Genomic DNA, 12,591 nt, shown 5'->3' with positions numbered 1-12,591 from the left:
ACAATTATTTCTCCTTCCAATATTTATATGTTTTCCATATTTGAGATTGTATGAATTTTGTTTTCAATGGTAATTTACTTGGGAAAATGGATGAAATGCATTTAGCCCCTTACAAATTTCCTATTTTCACACTTTTCCCTGACAAATTTCAGAAATGAAATTCTCACCCTTGCATTTTTCACAGGGGTTGTTGTTTCTCAGTTCACTTGAAGGGCACTTTCGTCATTTTATGATATATAACCACTCTATTAACCTATTATTGTTTTTGTGTTTTGAAGTATCAAAATGGTAATTTTATCATTTGATACTACAGTAAAACCTCGTTAATTTAATACTCGATAAATTAATAACCTCGATTAAATAATAGTTTCTTTCGATCCCAATCCGGTGAAAACAAGTTAAATTATTAACTCGATAATTCAATAATTCGCTAAATTAATAGAATTTTCCTAAACCGACTGTATTAATTTATAGAGATTTAACTCCAGTGGTCTAAATATAATATGTATTATTTGGAGGATAACATAAGAAATATTATAGAAATTACAAGGAAATTACTTTATTTTATTTTCTTGAATTATTTCCTTATATTACATATCGCATATCTATCCTCGCACATTTTGCCTTAAATCGAAAATTTAATTAATTAATTAAATAAATATGAATTAAAAATTAAAATTACCCACGATTTGATAGTGTCTATGGTTGACTTAGTCAATGGTTATTTTTTCCATTAATTAACCCAGTCACGTAAGGTTTACGGATATGCATTAATGGGCTGCTTATTCATGTGCGTACCACGACTTTTCCTTTTTTTTTTATCAAATTTAGAATTTAATTATAGTATAATAACATTTAAGTCAGTCAAGACTGATTAATTATATAGCAATATATGTATTTTGATAAATTCTTTTTATTATATTGCAATTAATTAATCTTTTTAGATAAATCAAGTAATCACTTGCATCATTGTCGTTAAACTATACTATATAATACATAAAAATAAGTCAACCACTATTTTGGCTGATTTACTATACAATAAAAAGAAATTATGATAATGGATATGTTCATTGACACGACCAAGTCCTACTTGAAATTTAATTAAATAAATTAATTAAAAAAATAAAAAAATAATTACGTGATGGCTTGAATTTTGACGGTATGTTGCTACTTTGTCTTGTTATAAAAATTGATTATTGTTTATTTATATATTATTATTATAATGTAATGAAGGTGGCTCTTAATATTCGCAGGTGGCGCCTAATTTTTGTCTTCGACTCCTAATTAATTTTAATTAAGAATGTTAATGAGGTGTTAAGCTATATTTAATTCATCTTTTGTATCGTTTATTTTTTGGAGAATGAGAGAAAGTAATATTTTTGGATAATGAAATGAAATATATAAAGAGTGATAACTCTGTATTTAAGAAAAAAGGTATTCAATTAATATTTAAAAAAAAAAAAAAGATGATCCTACCTGCTACTTTATCCATATTTTGTTTTTGGTTAGCTAATAATATTATTAATATTTGGATGGGTAAATTACAAACACCCCTCTGAGGTATGGTCAAATTACAAAAACACCCCTCCTGTTTGGATAATTACAACCACCCCCTCAACTCCTCAAATTTAGTGGAATCTTCGAGATTATATGGAATATTATCACTTTTGTACCCATTTTATCTCATTCAAAATCTACATTATAAAATAAGATGATCAGAATATGTGATTTTTAACTTGTATATATCAGTTTGTGGTGCATCGAAAACTGTATTTTTACACAAAATGAGTACAAACTAGAGCACATTTCATAGAATCTAGATGATTATGTTGAATTTGGCACAATAGGGGTGGAGGTGTAAGAAAAAAATCATAGTTGAGGGGGGTGGTTGTAATTATCCAAACAAGAGGGGTGTTTTTGTAATTTGACCATACCTCAGGGGGGTGTTTGTAATTTACCCTATTTGGATTGTGGTGGAATGGACCCTAATAGTAACAGGCAACAAACAAAAAGAGTAGGTGAAAACCGCGCACTACAAAATAAAAAATTTAAATTAAACTTTGGACCCCAAAACAGAAATTCCTAATTAGGTTGGCTAATATTTAATGTGCATAAAAGGTGTAACACGTGATAATAACATATAATATTCTTGAAAAATTGGTACCTAATAATAAGACATACTTGTTTCTATATATTTTTTTTCAGGAGGTATTTATTTCTATTTGATTCAGCAAAATATATATATATATATGTGTGTGTTTTCGACAAAGATATAGACAGGGCTAAGGTGGTGTTTTCAAATGATTATTTAAAAAGCAGAAGTTAGTGATTGTGATTTAAGTTAGTTTTAAGTGTTTATTTCTTAAAGTTGAGGGTGTTTGCAAATATTCCGGAAAATGAACTAAACTTGAAAAAGCAGGGTTAGGGATGCTTTTAAAAAAATAGCCAAAAGCATATTATTTTAAGAGGAGCAAAAACAAAAGTTAATTTTACAAACACCCGAAAACAGATTATAAACAAAAAAAGCTCATAATCACTTTCAAAAAGCATTCACAAACACCACCTAAGGTAGCAACTTTTTCAAGTCCGAATTAAATGACGTGGGAACAGACAACTTGCAAGTTGCACCATCCACAATTAACTTGCAACACATATAGCTGATAGTAGGGGTGTAAAACGAGCTGAATTTGGTTGTTTTGGCGAGCTCAAGTTCGAATCTATTTTGATGAGCTCGAGTTCGAGCTTGAGCCTGAGCCCATTTTGTGTATTTTTTAAATTTTTTTATTGACATTATTAGAATTTATTATTAAAAATTATAATAAAACCTTCGAAATAAAAAAATTAACCTATAATTTATTTTTTAATTATGTATATGAATTTATTATTTAATATTATATTTAAATTAAAAATAAAAAAAACTCGTGAACCGGCTCACGAGCTCACAAACAACTAAGAATGAGACTCGTCAAAAAGTTCGAGTTCGATCCGTCTCGGCTCATTTAAATACACCCCTAGCTGATAGTGCCAGTTGCACAAATCTACACCACAGGGATTTTTTAAGTTTATGGAGTGGCAACCTAAATTCATGCTTAATTAGGGAAGATACATTTATTGCAATTGAAAGCTAACAAGAAACCATTACTGCTATTTTATTGTCTGGAAAAAAGAAGATAACATTACCCTTGAAGTAGTTAAAAATCAGAAAAATAAAAATAAGAATACAGACTAATGATACAAACATGAAGAATACAAACATGCCTCACAATATGAAGTGGGATTCTTGGGAATAACTTAATCCAAATTTCCCTCTGTTTTCATTTCAAATCTTACTTCTGCCTCTTGTAAATCTTGCCCAAGAAGGATTTGAGAACTGCCTGCACAGCTTTGCTAGGATGAGATTCAATGGAGCTTGTTATTTTCTCGTAACTCTTGCTTTCAAACTCCGTAAACACGCCTTGGAGATTGATGTCGTTGTACAGGGCTTTGATCTTCGCCACGTCAGCTGGATCTTCCTTTCCGTAGTGCTCCTGGTAATAAATGCCAGATGTTGTTAGTGCATGTATGTGTATCTGCTTCTGATAAAACAAGGTATTCGAAGGGAAAAAAAACAAGAATGTCGAACGGTTCTTACGAAAAGGGTTTTCTTTTGTTCTTCATTACAAAGCTCCAGGGCTTTTACTACCAGCCATGAACACTTGAAATCTTCAATATCTGTTCCAATCTGATGAAACATATGTGACGAAGAATTAGTACAACATCCAATAACAAAGACGTGTTTTTTTTATAATCATTAATATACGGACAATGACCTCACCTTCCCAATCTTTTCAGGCTCACCGAAGCAATCTAGGTAGTCATCCTGAGCAGATATGACAAAAGTATAAAAATGATGAAGTTTGTTATAAACAAGTTAGTTGCACAGGCATCTCTCATGCATGCAAAACTAACACATAAATACATTCAAGTAACCACATAATAATTCGAAAACAGTTGAAAGATTCAAATAAATCACACAGAAAATACGAAAAATGTCTTGCAAGGAAACTCTGAAAGAAAGATAAATCCTGATCATCTTGATATGTAAATAACTTTATTAATGGCTTTCACAGGTTTGGTTAAATAATGAAAACCAGAGATTGCATAACCTATTTTCTTAATGATTTTCCGACACAGAGATGTGGCAGACAAACTCACCTGTACTTGAAAGTAGATTCCCATATCAATAAGCACGTTTTGCACGGTTACATGGTTGTCTAGGTCCTCACCAGCCATGAGCAATGCGCATGCAACCTATAAAAGTATAAGAAATTTAAAACTGAAACACTGTTCGTCTTCTTTTTTTTTTTTTTTTAATAAAGGTTAATTAAGCGAAATTACAACATATCCCACTTACTGGAAGGTAAAATGAGTAGTAGGCAGTCTTGTACTGAACAATGCGGCGGTGACTGCAGAAATCAAAACAGAAAATCGTAAAAACCAAAAAAAAAAAAACGAGAAGGAAAATAAGTCTAAATGTTGGAAACTGATATAATTGGTTCGGCATACTACAGCAGGCTTGAAATCATCCAAAGGGCTTGGTTTACGGAAGAACTGGACTTGAAAATTAAGGTAATACTGATCTAGTTAGTTATTTTGTAACTTTATTTAGACAATCTTTTTTTTTTTTTTCAGTGTCAGAAATTTGAGTATTTTATACTCACAGTGGTAATGAGTATTTTGACAAATCCTTCTCTCCTTCAATAGTGGTAATTAAATCTATCATCTGTCCTGAGGCAGTTTGGAATTCCACCTGAAAACAGGACAAATATTGAATTCAGCAATTGAAAACAAATAATTTTGTTGGATCATCATAAATGAATAGTTAATTTACCTCATTGAACAAATCCAGCAGATCCACATAGTAAGGCTTTCCTCTAAAGTGCTTCTTCAAAATTCTCGGGATATGGTTTCGAAGTACGATTCCATCATTGACAGCAATCATACCAACCTAGATAAAAGTTAATTCAAGGTAAAATGTTTAGATAGTGATAATCTTTTAGAAAGTAATGGCACAAGATTAGAGCAATTCAAATTTAGGATAACACCTTTGGGACTCTGTACCAGCATGGTTGACCACGTCGTGTTTGAGAATTATCCATAATATCATCAAGGACGAGAAAGTATGCCTGAAGCTGCATTTTCCATGTACACGAGTCAGATCATTGCCTGGAAAAATATTGAATGAAAACATTTCACTGCTTAGAACAAGAGATGAACTGTAATTTTAACCTACCCACTCAATACACCAGCCTAGAGCGCTAGCTAAAAACACTTCGTCTTTAGTTAGGTCTTTTCCTTCCTTAAGTATCTTATAGCTATCAATAACTGAGAGGCCTCTGTTTAACTTCCCTGCAAACCACAATTCATTCTTCAGCATAAATTGCTTCTTGGTTAAAGTATCATACACCTATTATATCTAATAATTAGAGAAGAATGTTTGTTCGAGGAATGTATTCAAGAAATATAGTAAATGATGCAAATCTGACCTCCGGGCACATTGTAGTCCAGCATCTGTTACATATAAAGAAAGAAAGAAAGATCAGGAATAGAAGTTAAACTTAGTGATACTTAATTATCAATGTTCTTGATTACATGATATCCATGTTATTAATGATATATATCTGTGATATTGCTGTGAGTTGAATCCATGAACGATGAGCTAAAAAAAAGAACCTTTCAAATTCAAACTTGACGGCAAAATCATGGCTGATGGTGTCATAATATTCTTGTTCTGAGCACGATAATCATCAATCTAAAAAGCTCCTATAGTAAAATCCAGAAGTATTTGAACTTTTATTCCAGTAAACGTATTAAGGATGTACGTTGTCCCACTTTTTCAGTAGACATACACTATTACTAAGGATGTTCATAGCAGCACGTTACTCTTCGGTTAATTTTCACTCCACTATCGAAACGAAGGATTCAATTATCAAAAGAGGATACCAACAACTTTTACAAATCAATGCTCTCAAAATTGGTTGGTTGCTTGCAACTTTACACACAGAAAGCATGTTGCAAAATATCAGCATCCCACATTCTAACCAACTAAAGAAACTTTATGTTAAAGTATCTATTTTATAATATCCATTTGCATCACCAAACAACCCACCCCAACACTAAAATACCACCACTAGTATATGTTCATTAATGTACAGGATTGTTAAAAAGTCACTTGCAGCCAGATTTCAATAGCGAGTCAACCCACCGGTTCAACTCACACTACTCTAAGTTTATGAATTATGACACTGTCCTCCGATAAAGTAGGACCTTGAAAATAGCTCAGTAAATCAATTCCGTTTCTACCCCTTACCCCCTCGATTCATCTCTAATTAATGATAGATAAAATTCGGATCATCAAGCAAAGCAATAGCAGCTAACAGAATTTCAACAGAGGGTGAGAAAATCGCAATCCTACATTAAACAAAAACGAACACGATATATAATTAAAATCAAACAAATCTGACCCGCTCGACCCATTGGCGTGAACCTTCGTTCCACTCGAAAGCGGGGTCGCTCAAAAGCTCCGATTTCAGCACCGAGTACACCTCCAGAAAAGTCGCCCTCAGATCCGCCGTCGCTCCGTTCAGATTCGCCATCTATCCGAGTGAGAATCGGATAATTCGCCGGAAAAAGTAATGGATGATTGAACGAGTGCAGAGAGAAGATATAGATCAAGAGATGCCACACTCTGCTCGGAACTGCACTTGTTTGTGGTGTGTGTGTGTGTGTGCGCTTTTGTAGTATTTGCGAAATTTTTCACATGCGTTTGATTATTTTGGAGGGCAATAAAGAATTGGAATTGGTCAAATTTTATAGTGGATTACCGAAAATGGGTCTGGCTTTGGCATCCAAAATTGAAGAAACGAGTGGGGTTTGATTGTTGTTATTTGACTTGGTTGAGGGTGTATTTGGAAAAATGGTAATCCTCGTTTGCATCGAGGGCCAATAGAAGGTGGACAGCTGTCGATCTTGATGTGGTGGGTTGGTGGAATAACCACTATAAATTGGCAGATATTCGCCGCTTTGTTTGATATCGAAAGAAAAATCAATTGTCAATTTTGGGGTGCTAACTGCAATAAAATAAAATAAGATTTTTTTGTTTATTTATTATTTTTGACTTGAAAATTGAAGAATTATTGAGAACGTCGATTTTTTTAAAATTTGATAACTTTTCTTATTATATTATTTTATTTAACCGTTTTTTTTTTTTTTTAATGAGCCTCCTTATATGACAATGGACACATGTGAATTTTGTGTCTTGAACTTAATTAGTTTTGGTAGGTTAGGATTAAATATTGTATTTTTTATGGCTTGTAGAGACTTTTAGAGAAACAAAATATTACAATTGTTCCTATTACAATTTTTTATGAATATTTTCTAGAGTATAAAGTACAAAGTGTCAAAATACTATATTTTAGGGGTGTAAAATACGATTAAGCCAAAAACATCAAATTATTTCATAAACTATTTTAAATACGGTGAATTGACCATAAGATGCAAATTTTTTTAATGTTTCAGCCTCCATATATGTGAAGGGCCATGTGATTTTTGTGTCTTGAAATTTATTTTGGTAGGTATGAAATTATACATATGAATTTCATGGGCTTGTCGATATGGATCGTTGAGTCTGTATCCATTAAATGTAAATATATTTGTGTAATATATACTTAGGCCCTGTTTGTTTAGCAAAATAAGATTAGCAAAGATAAGATTAAATAATTTAATGAGATCCAATTATTTTATTGGAGCTTGAAACGTCCAACAAAAAAAAAACTCATTAGAAGGCAAAATAAGACACGATAATATAATTTTAGGCGGTCGACCCAGCAATTTATTAAGGATACCAAACATTAAATTAAGTCTAACTATGTAGTTAATCATGACTTATCTTGGCAACCAAACGGGATCTTAATATATAATTAATTAATTATAATACTTTGTATGCATTTATATGTTACACTGCATATTTGTTTTAGCTATATTTATTAATTTAACAACAAAAGATTGAGGTTATTTTTAGTGTTCAATTATTGCCTATTTTATTTATTTATTTATTATTTTTTTGTAAAGCGCCAAAAGAGCATATTCGAATCTGATCTGCCTGAAACAGCGCTTTCAGAGAAAAAAAATAACACAACTTTCCAGAAAATAAAACACGAGTATTTCCGTAATTCGCTGCCTGACTTTCCGGCGCCGGAGATCCCCTTTTTCATCTTCCATCTCGTCGGTACCCATGGACGGAGAAATATCCAAATTGACAATCGAAGAGAAATCGAGTTGTCAGATTCTAACTCCTCAGACCACTGTGAAACTCCTTGACTCCGTCGACGTGTTTCTCTTCGACTGCGATGGTTCGTTGACGCCTCCTCCCTTTTAATGAATTCAGCCGATATAGTTTTTTTATGTGGTTTCTGTATCTCACAATCGCATCGGCTTTGTCTCTTACCATTTTTTCCTGATTATTTTGTCGATTCAAAATTTCCAGGTGTGATATGGAAAGGAGATGTTCTGATTGATGGTGTTTCCGAGACTCTGGATACGCTTCGGGCTATGGTGATTTACTGATTTAGGTCTATCAATTTAGTTTGAGAGACAGTGTTCATAACTGCTTCATGGCTGATTTGATGTTTGTCAATTGTCATTCATTTAGGGGAAAAAACTTGTTTTTGTAACAAATAACTCGACAAAGTCCAGAAAACAATACGCCAAGAAGTTCCGATCTCTAGGCATTTCTGTCTCGGAGGTTTGCGGTATCGACCGTTTTACTTAGTAGAACTCGAAGTGTGTTTGTTATTAATTCGTGCTGATTGCAGGATGAGATTTTCTCGTCGTCGTTTGCTGCGGCCATGTACTTGAAAGTCAATGAATTCCCTAAAGAAAAGAAGGTTTGTCTTTGGCCTTTTTTCCGCTGCTTTCCGAATGCAATTTTGAAGTGCAAGTTTTTTTTCTTCTGGTGCAGGGTATTGATGTAAATAAGTTGCTCTGATTAACCATGTTTGCTCTATATTAATTAATTACAAGTGATTTACAATTAGATTATGATGATCCAACTTTGCAGAACTCAAACATAATGTTGACTTACTGGCGAAGGAACTACCATTAAAAGTACTGCTTGTTCATCGTAGCTTAGATGCCTGTGTTATCCTGTAATGTTTGTCCTTCCTGAGTATGAATTTGCCAATGTAAATCTCGCGTATTTAGGTTTTTCAATCAAGAACATCTATATTGTCCCGATAAGTTTAGCTATCGGCAGGTTTTTTACTGAAGAATGAAAGATAAATTAGAGTTATTAAACATATGGAAAAACAATTAGGCACGCGTCAGTTAACCTACCCTGAAGGAACCGAAAGCAATGGGAGAAACGACAAAATACTGAAGTTGGTGCTTCTCTTGGAAGTATCAAATGAACATCATGCCAAATACTAGAATTATATTGTTGTTTGCTCTTATAGTTGCTTAAAATGAGACTCTGGTTCAATGATGATATTGATTTATATAATGATGTAAAAGGCCTCATATCATTTGTTGGTTTCACAGGTATATGTAATTGGTGAAGAAGGCATACTGGAGGAATTAGAGCTTGCTGGTTTTACCGGTCTTGGTGGTCCTGTAAGCAAGCAGTTATATTTTATCCTTGGTCGAAAATAACAAACTAATTCCCTTCCATTGATATATACAATCTGTTAATCTTTTGTTAGCTAGATTTCGGATGATCTATGCTATTTTGGATCGTGATTCATTACATACATTGAAAATAAGAAGAGTTTGTCAATTGCTAAATTAGATAGTGTGTACTATTTTACTGTCTTGCTTTTTATGATAGTTAATGAGGATCTTTTCTCGCAGGAAGATGGAAAGAAAACCGTCCAGTTGAAAGCAAACTACCTCTTTGAGCACGATGAGAATGTAAAATTGCAATCTTTCTCCACAAATCTGTTGAAGCATTATACGCTGTTTGTCGTCTGATAGTTTGCTTGTATTGCTATTTCTGCACCAGGTGGGAGCTGTTATTGTCGGACTTGACCAGTATATAAACTTTTACAAGTTACAGTAAGCTCTTAATTCCGTTTCTTAGCTTACACGTACATCCATTTACAGTTACTAATCAGTAAACATAAAATCACCTAGATTTACGAGAAAGTAGCTAAGATGAAATTCTTTAAGGTAATGGACTCTTTAAAGTGCACTAAGATTCATATCACGTGTAAGGTATGGCACCCTGTGTATACGCGAGAATCCTGGATGCCTATTCATCGCTACAAACCGTGATGCTGTAGGACATCTCACCGACCTACAGGAATGGCCCGGTTAGTTTAATTTTATTCCCTTGTAATACTCCATGTTTATTCGGAAAAGTTAACACACTTGTATTGTATTTTCTTGATTTCAGGCGCAGGGTGTATGGTTGCTGCAATATGCGGTACAACACAAAAAGAACCAATTGTAGTTGGAAAACCTTCGACTTTTCTGATGGACTTTTTATTACAGAAGTAAGTGCAAATTTTATCAGTTCTTTAACACAATACATTCAATCATTTATATTTTTCAACAACTTTTACTGGCAATGAGTTAAGATATGAAATATCATGATATTTTATCTTGAAGATTCAACGTCCCTACCTCTAGAATGTGCATGGTTGGAGATAGATTGGACACTGATATTTTATTTGGACAAAATGCTGGCTGTAGAACTCTTCTTGTTATTTCAGGTACAAGGGAATTTTTTTTTTCATTATTACAAAATTTAAATTATTTTTCCGTTACATACCAAATTTCGTTGTTGTTTGATGGCAAGTGCAGGTGTGACAAAGGTATCGGATCTTGTAGATCCGTCGAACCACATTCTACCAGAGTACTTAACTAACACTTTATCGGACGTAGTTCGCTTACTCCATGATTGATCAATAGTCATCGATCGACTATTAAATTATGTTTCAGATATATATATATATATTTTCATTTGAAGGATAGCATAAAACTCAGAAAGTAAATGTCAGTTTGAATTGTTGTATGATTTGAGCCTTGGTGGACTGGAAAGAGTTTCATATTTATGAAGTAATTGAAAATTTGTATTTGTTCTTTTTCCAGCCTGGCAACACGTGTTTCATCCAATTTTAGTGGCACGTTTGATTGGGAAATGATTGCGAAATTATGTCCAATTAATTTTTCAATTAATACACGCAAGCTGGAAATATACGTGGCAATAAAAACTCATAATAATACAATTTCAATTGTATTAAAGAAAATAAACTCGGAAATTAATTTAAATTTTACGAATATTTAAATCTTATTTATTGACTGAGTAGAGTTTTCAACCATACATACACGTCAGTGGAATATTTCCATTCCATTTTTTTTCCGCGTTTTCATTTTCTGAATTTTAAATCTAGTATAAAATAAGCTCCAAGTGCTTCATCTCTATCTATTTCTGAATCTGAAATAATATTTTCCCAGCAAATTAAACAGCAAATTGAACCCTAAAATTGAAATTAATCGAGAAAGAAGATGAAGAAGGTCGTCAAGTTCATACTAGCCCTAACAATCATTTGTATCCTCCTCACCTCCGCAGTTGCTGCTCCCAGCGGAGGCGGAGGAGGAGGCGGCGGAGGAGGATCCAAGGGAGGTGGAGGAAGCAGCGGCGGAGGTGGATCAAAGGGTGGCGGCACGGGAGGATCAAGCGGTGGCAAAGGTGGAGGGAGTAGCGGTGGAAAAGGTGGAGGTAGCGGTGGCTCGAAAGGGGGGGGAGATGGAGGAGAAGATGGTGGCGGTGATGGCGGGGGTGGTGGCACCGGCGGGGGTTCTACTGTTGTGCGTCCACTACCTAACGGTGGGGGTGGGACCACTAACAGAAACGGCAGTCCGTCAACTGTTCTGGGATGGCCCTGCTTAATTGTACCGTGTTTAACTTACGCTTCATTTAAGTTGCGTAATTATTGAACATTTAAATTAAAATAAATAAAAAGTTATAGATTAGTCAATTAGGTCTTATAATATAGTAGTTGTCAATATTCATTGTATTGTGTGTATAAAAGCCAAACATTTATTACTATTTATTTATGTCTACTATGTTATTCAATATTAATTATGTCCGTATATTGTAAATTGTAATTACTTTCTCAACACATAATTGGAATTCTTTATTTTGTTAACTATTATTATTATTATTATTATTATTATTATTATTATTAGAAAAAAAAGTAAGACCTTCAAAATGGTTGATGAACATAATTGTACAAACACTCGATCTTCACCAAAAAAAAAAACTCGATTACTTAAATAAGGCAGTTTATACATGATTGAATAAAATCTGGAGGTAAAATCAAATTACCAATCACGATTGAATCAATTAAGGAAACAAGTATTCGTCAATGGAAATTTTCTCGCATGCTGCAAATAAGATTGAGGCGGCGCTTCACCTATATAATAAATTACAACAATATCTGAATCGATTGTACATACTCTCTTCTTCCCCAGAAAATTCAACCAAAAATCAGTGCTGCAAAATCGAGAATATAATATGAATCATCACATCGTCAAATTTGTATCCGTGCT

At 33.4% G+C, this 12,591-nt stretch overlaps 2 protein-coding genes across 2 annotated transcripts; one reads left to right on the top strand and one right to left on the bottom strand.

Annotated features, from left to right (window-relative positions):
• Positions 1-3,125: 3,125 nt before the first annotated feature.
• On the bottom strand, positions 3,126-7,015 carry FPS1 (farnesyl diphosphate synthase 1). The gene is made up of 11 exons (XM_088811923.1): positions 6,504-7,015; positions 5,526-5,550; positions 5,273-5,388; positions 5,085-5,171; positions 4,871-4,987; positions 4,701-4,789; positions 4,394-4,445; positions 4,195-4,290; positions 3,815-3,859; positions 3,632-3,721; positions 3,126-3,527 (listed from the first exon to the last, which is right to left on the bottom strand). Exons 1-11 carry the CDS (start codon positions 6,633-6,635, stop codon positions 3,327-3,329), a joined length of 1,050 nt encoding a protein of 349 aa, XP_088668049.1. The 5' UTR covers positions 6,636-7,015; the 3' UTR covers positions 3,126-3,326.
• A 1,106-nt stretch (positions 7,016-8,121) lies between these two features.
• Positions 8,122-11,120, top strand: PGLP2 (2-phosphoglycolate phosphatase 2). The gene is made up of 11 exons (XM_012984973.2): positions 8,122-8,390; positions 8,525-8,592; positions 8,690-8,782; positions 8,853-8,924; positions 9,577-9,648; positions 9,886-9,945; positions 10,037-10,089; positions 10,249-10,346; positions 10,430-10,529; positions 10,645-10,748; positions 10,840-11,120. The coding sequence occupies exons 1-11, from the start codon at positions 8,273-8,275 to the stop codon at positions 10,938-10,940; spliced, it is 939 nt and encodes a 312-aa protein (XP_012840427.1). The 5' UTR covers positions 8,122-8,272; the 3' UTR covers positions 10,941-11,120.
• Positions 11,121-12,591: the final 1,471 nt, after the last annotated feature.

Source organism: Erythranthe guttata, chromosome 13 (assembly GCF_056151865.1).
Source record: "Erythranthe guttata isolate IM_541 chromosome 13, IM_541, whole genome shotgun sequence".
NCBI lineage: Eukaryota > Viridiplantae > Streptophyta > Magnoliopsida > Lamiales > Phrymaceae > Erythranthe > Erythranthe guttata.
The sequence above is the reverse complement of the archived record's forward strand: the minus strand, read 5'-3'. Positions and strand labels throughout refer to the sequence as shown.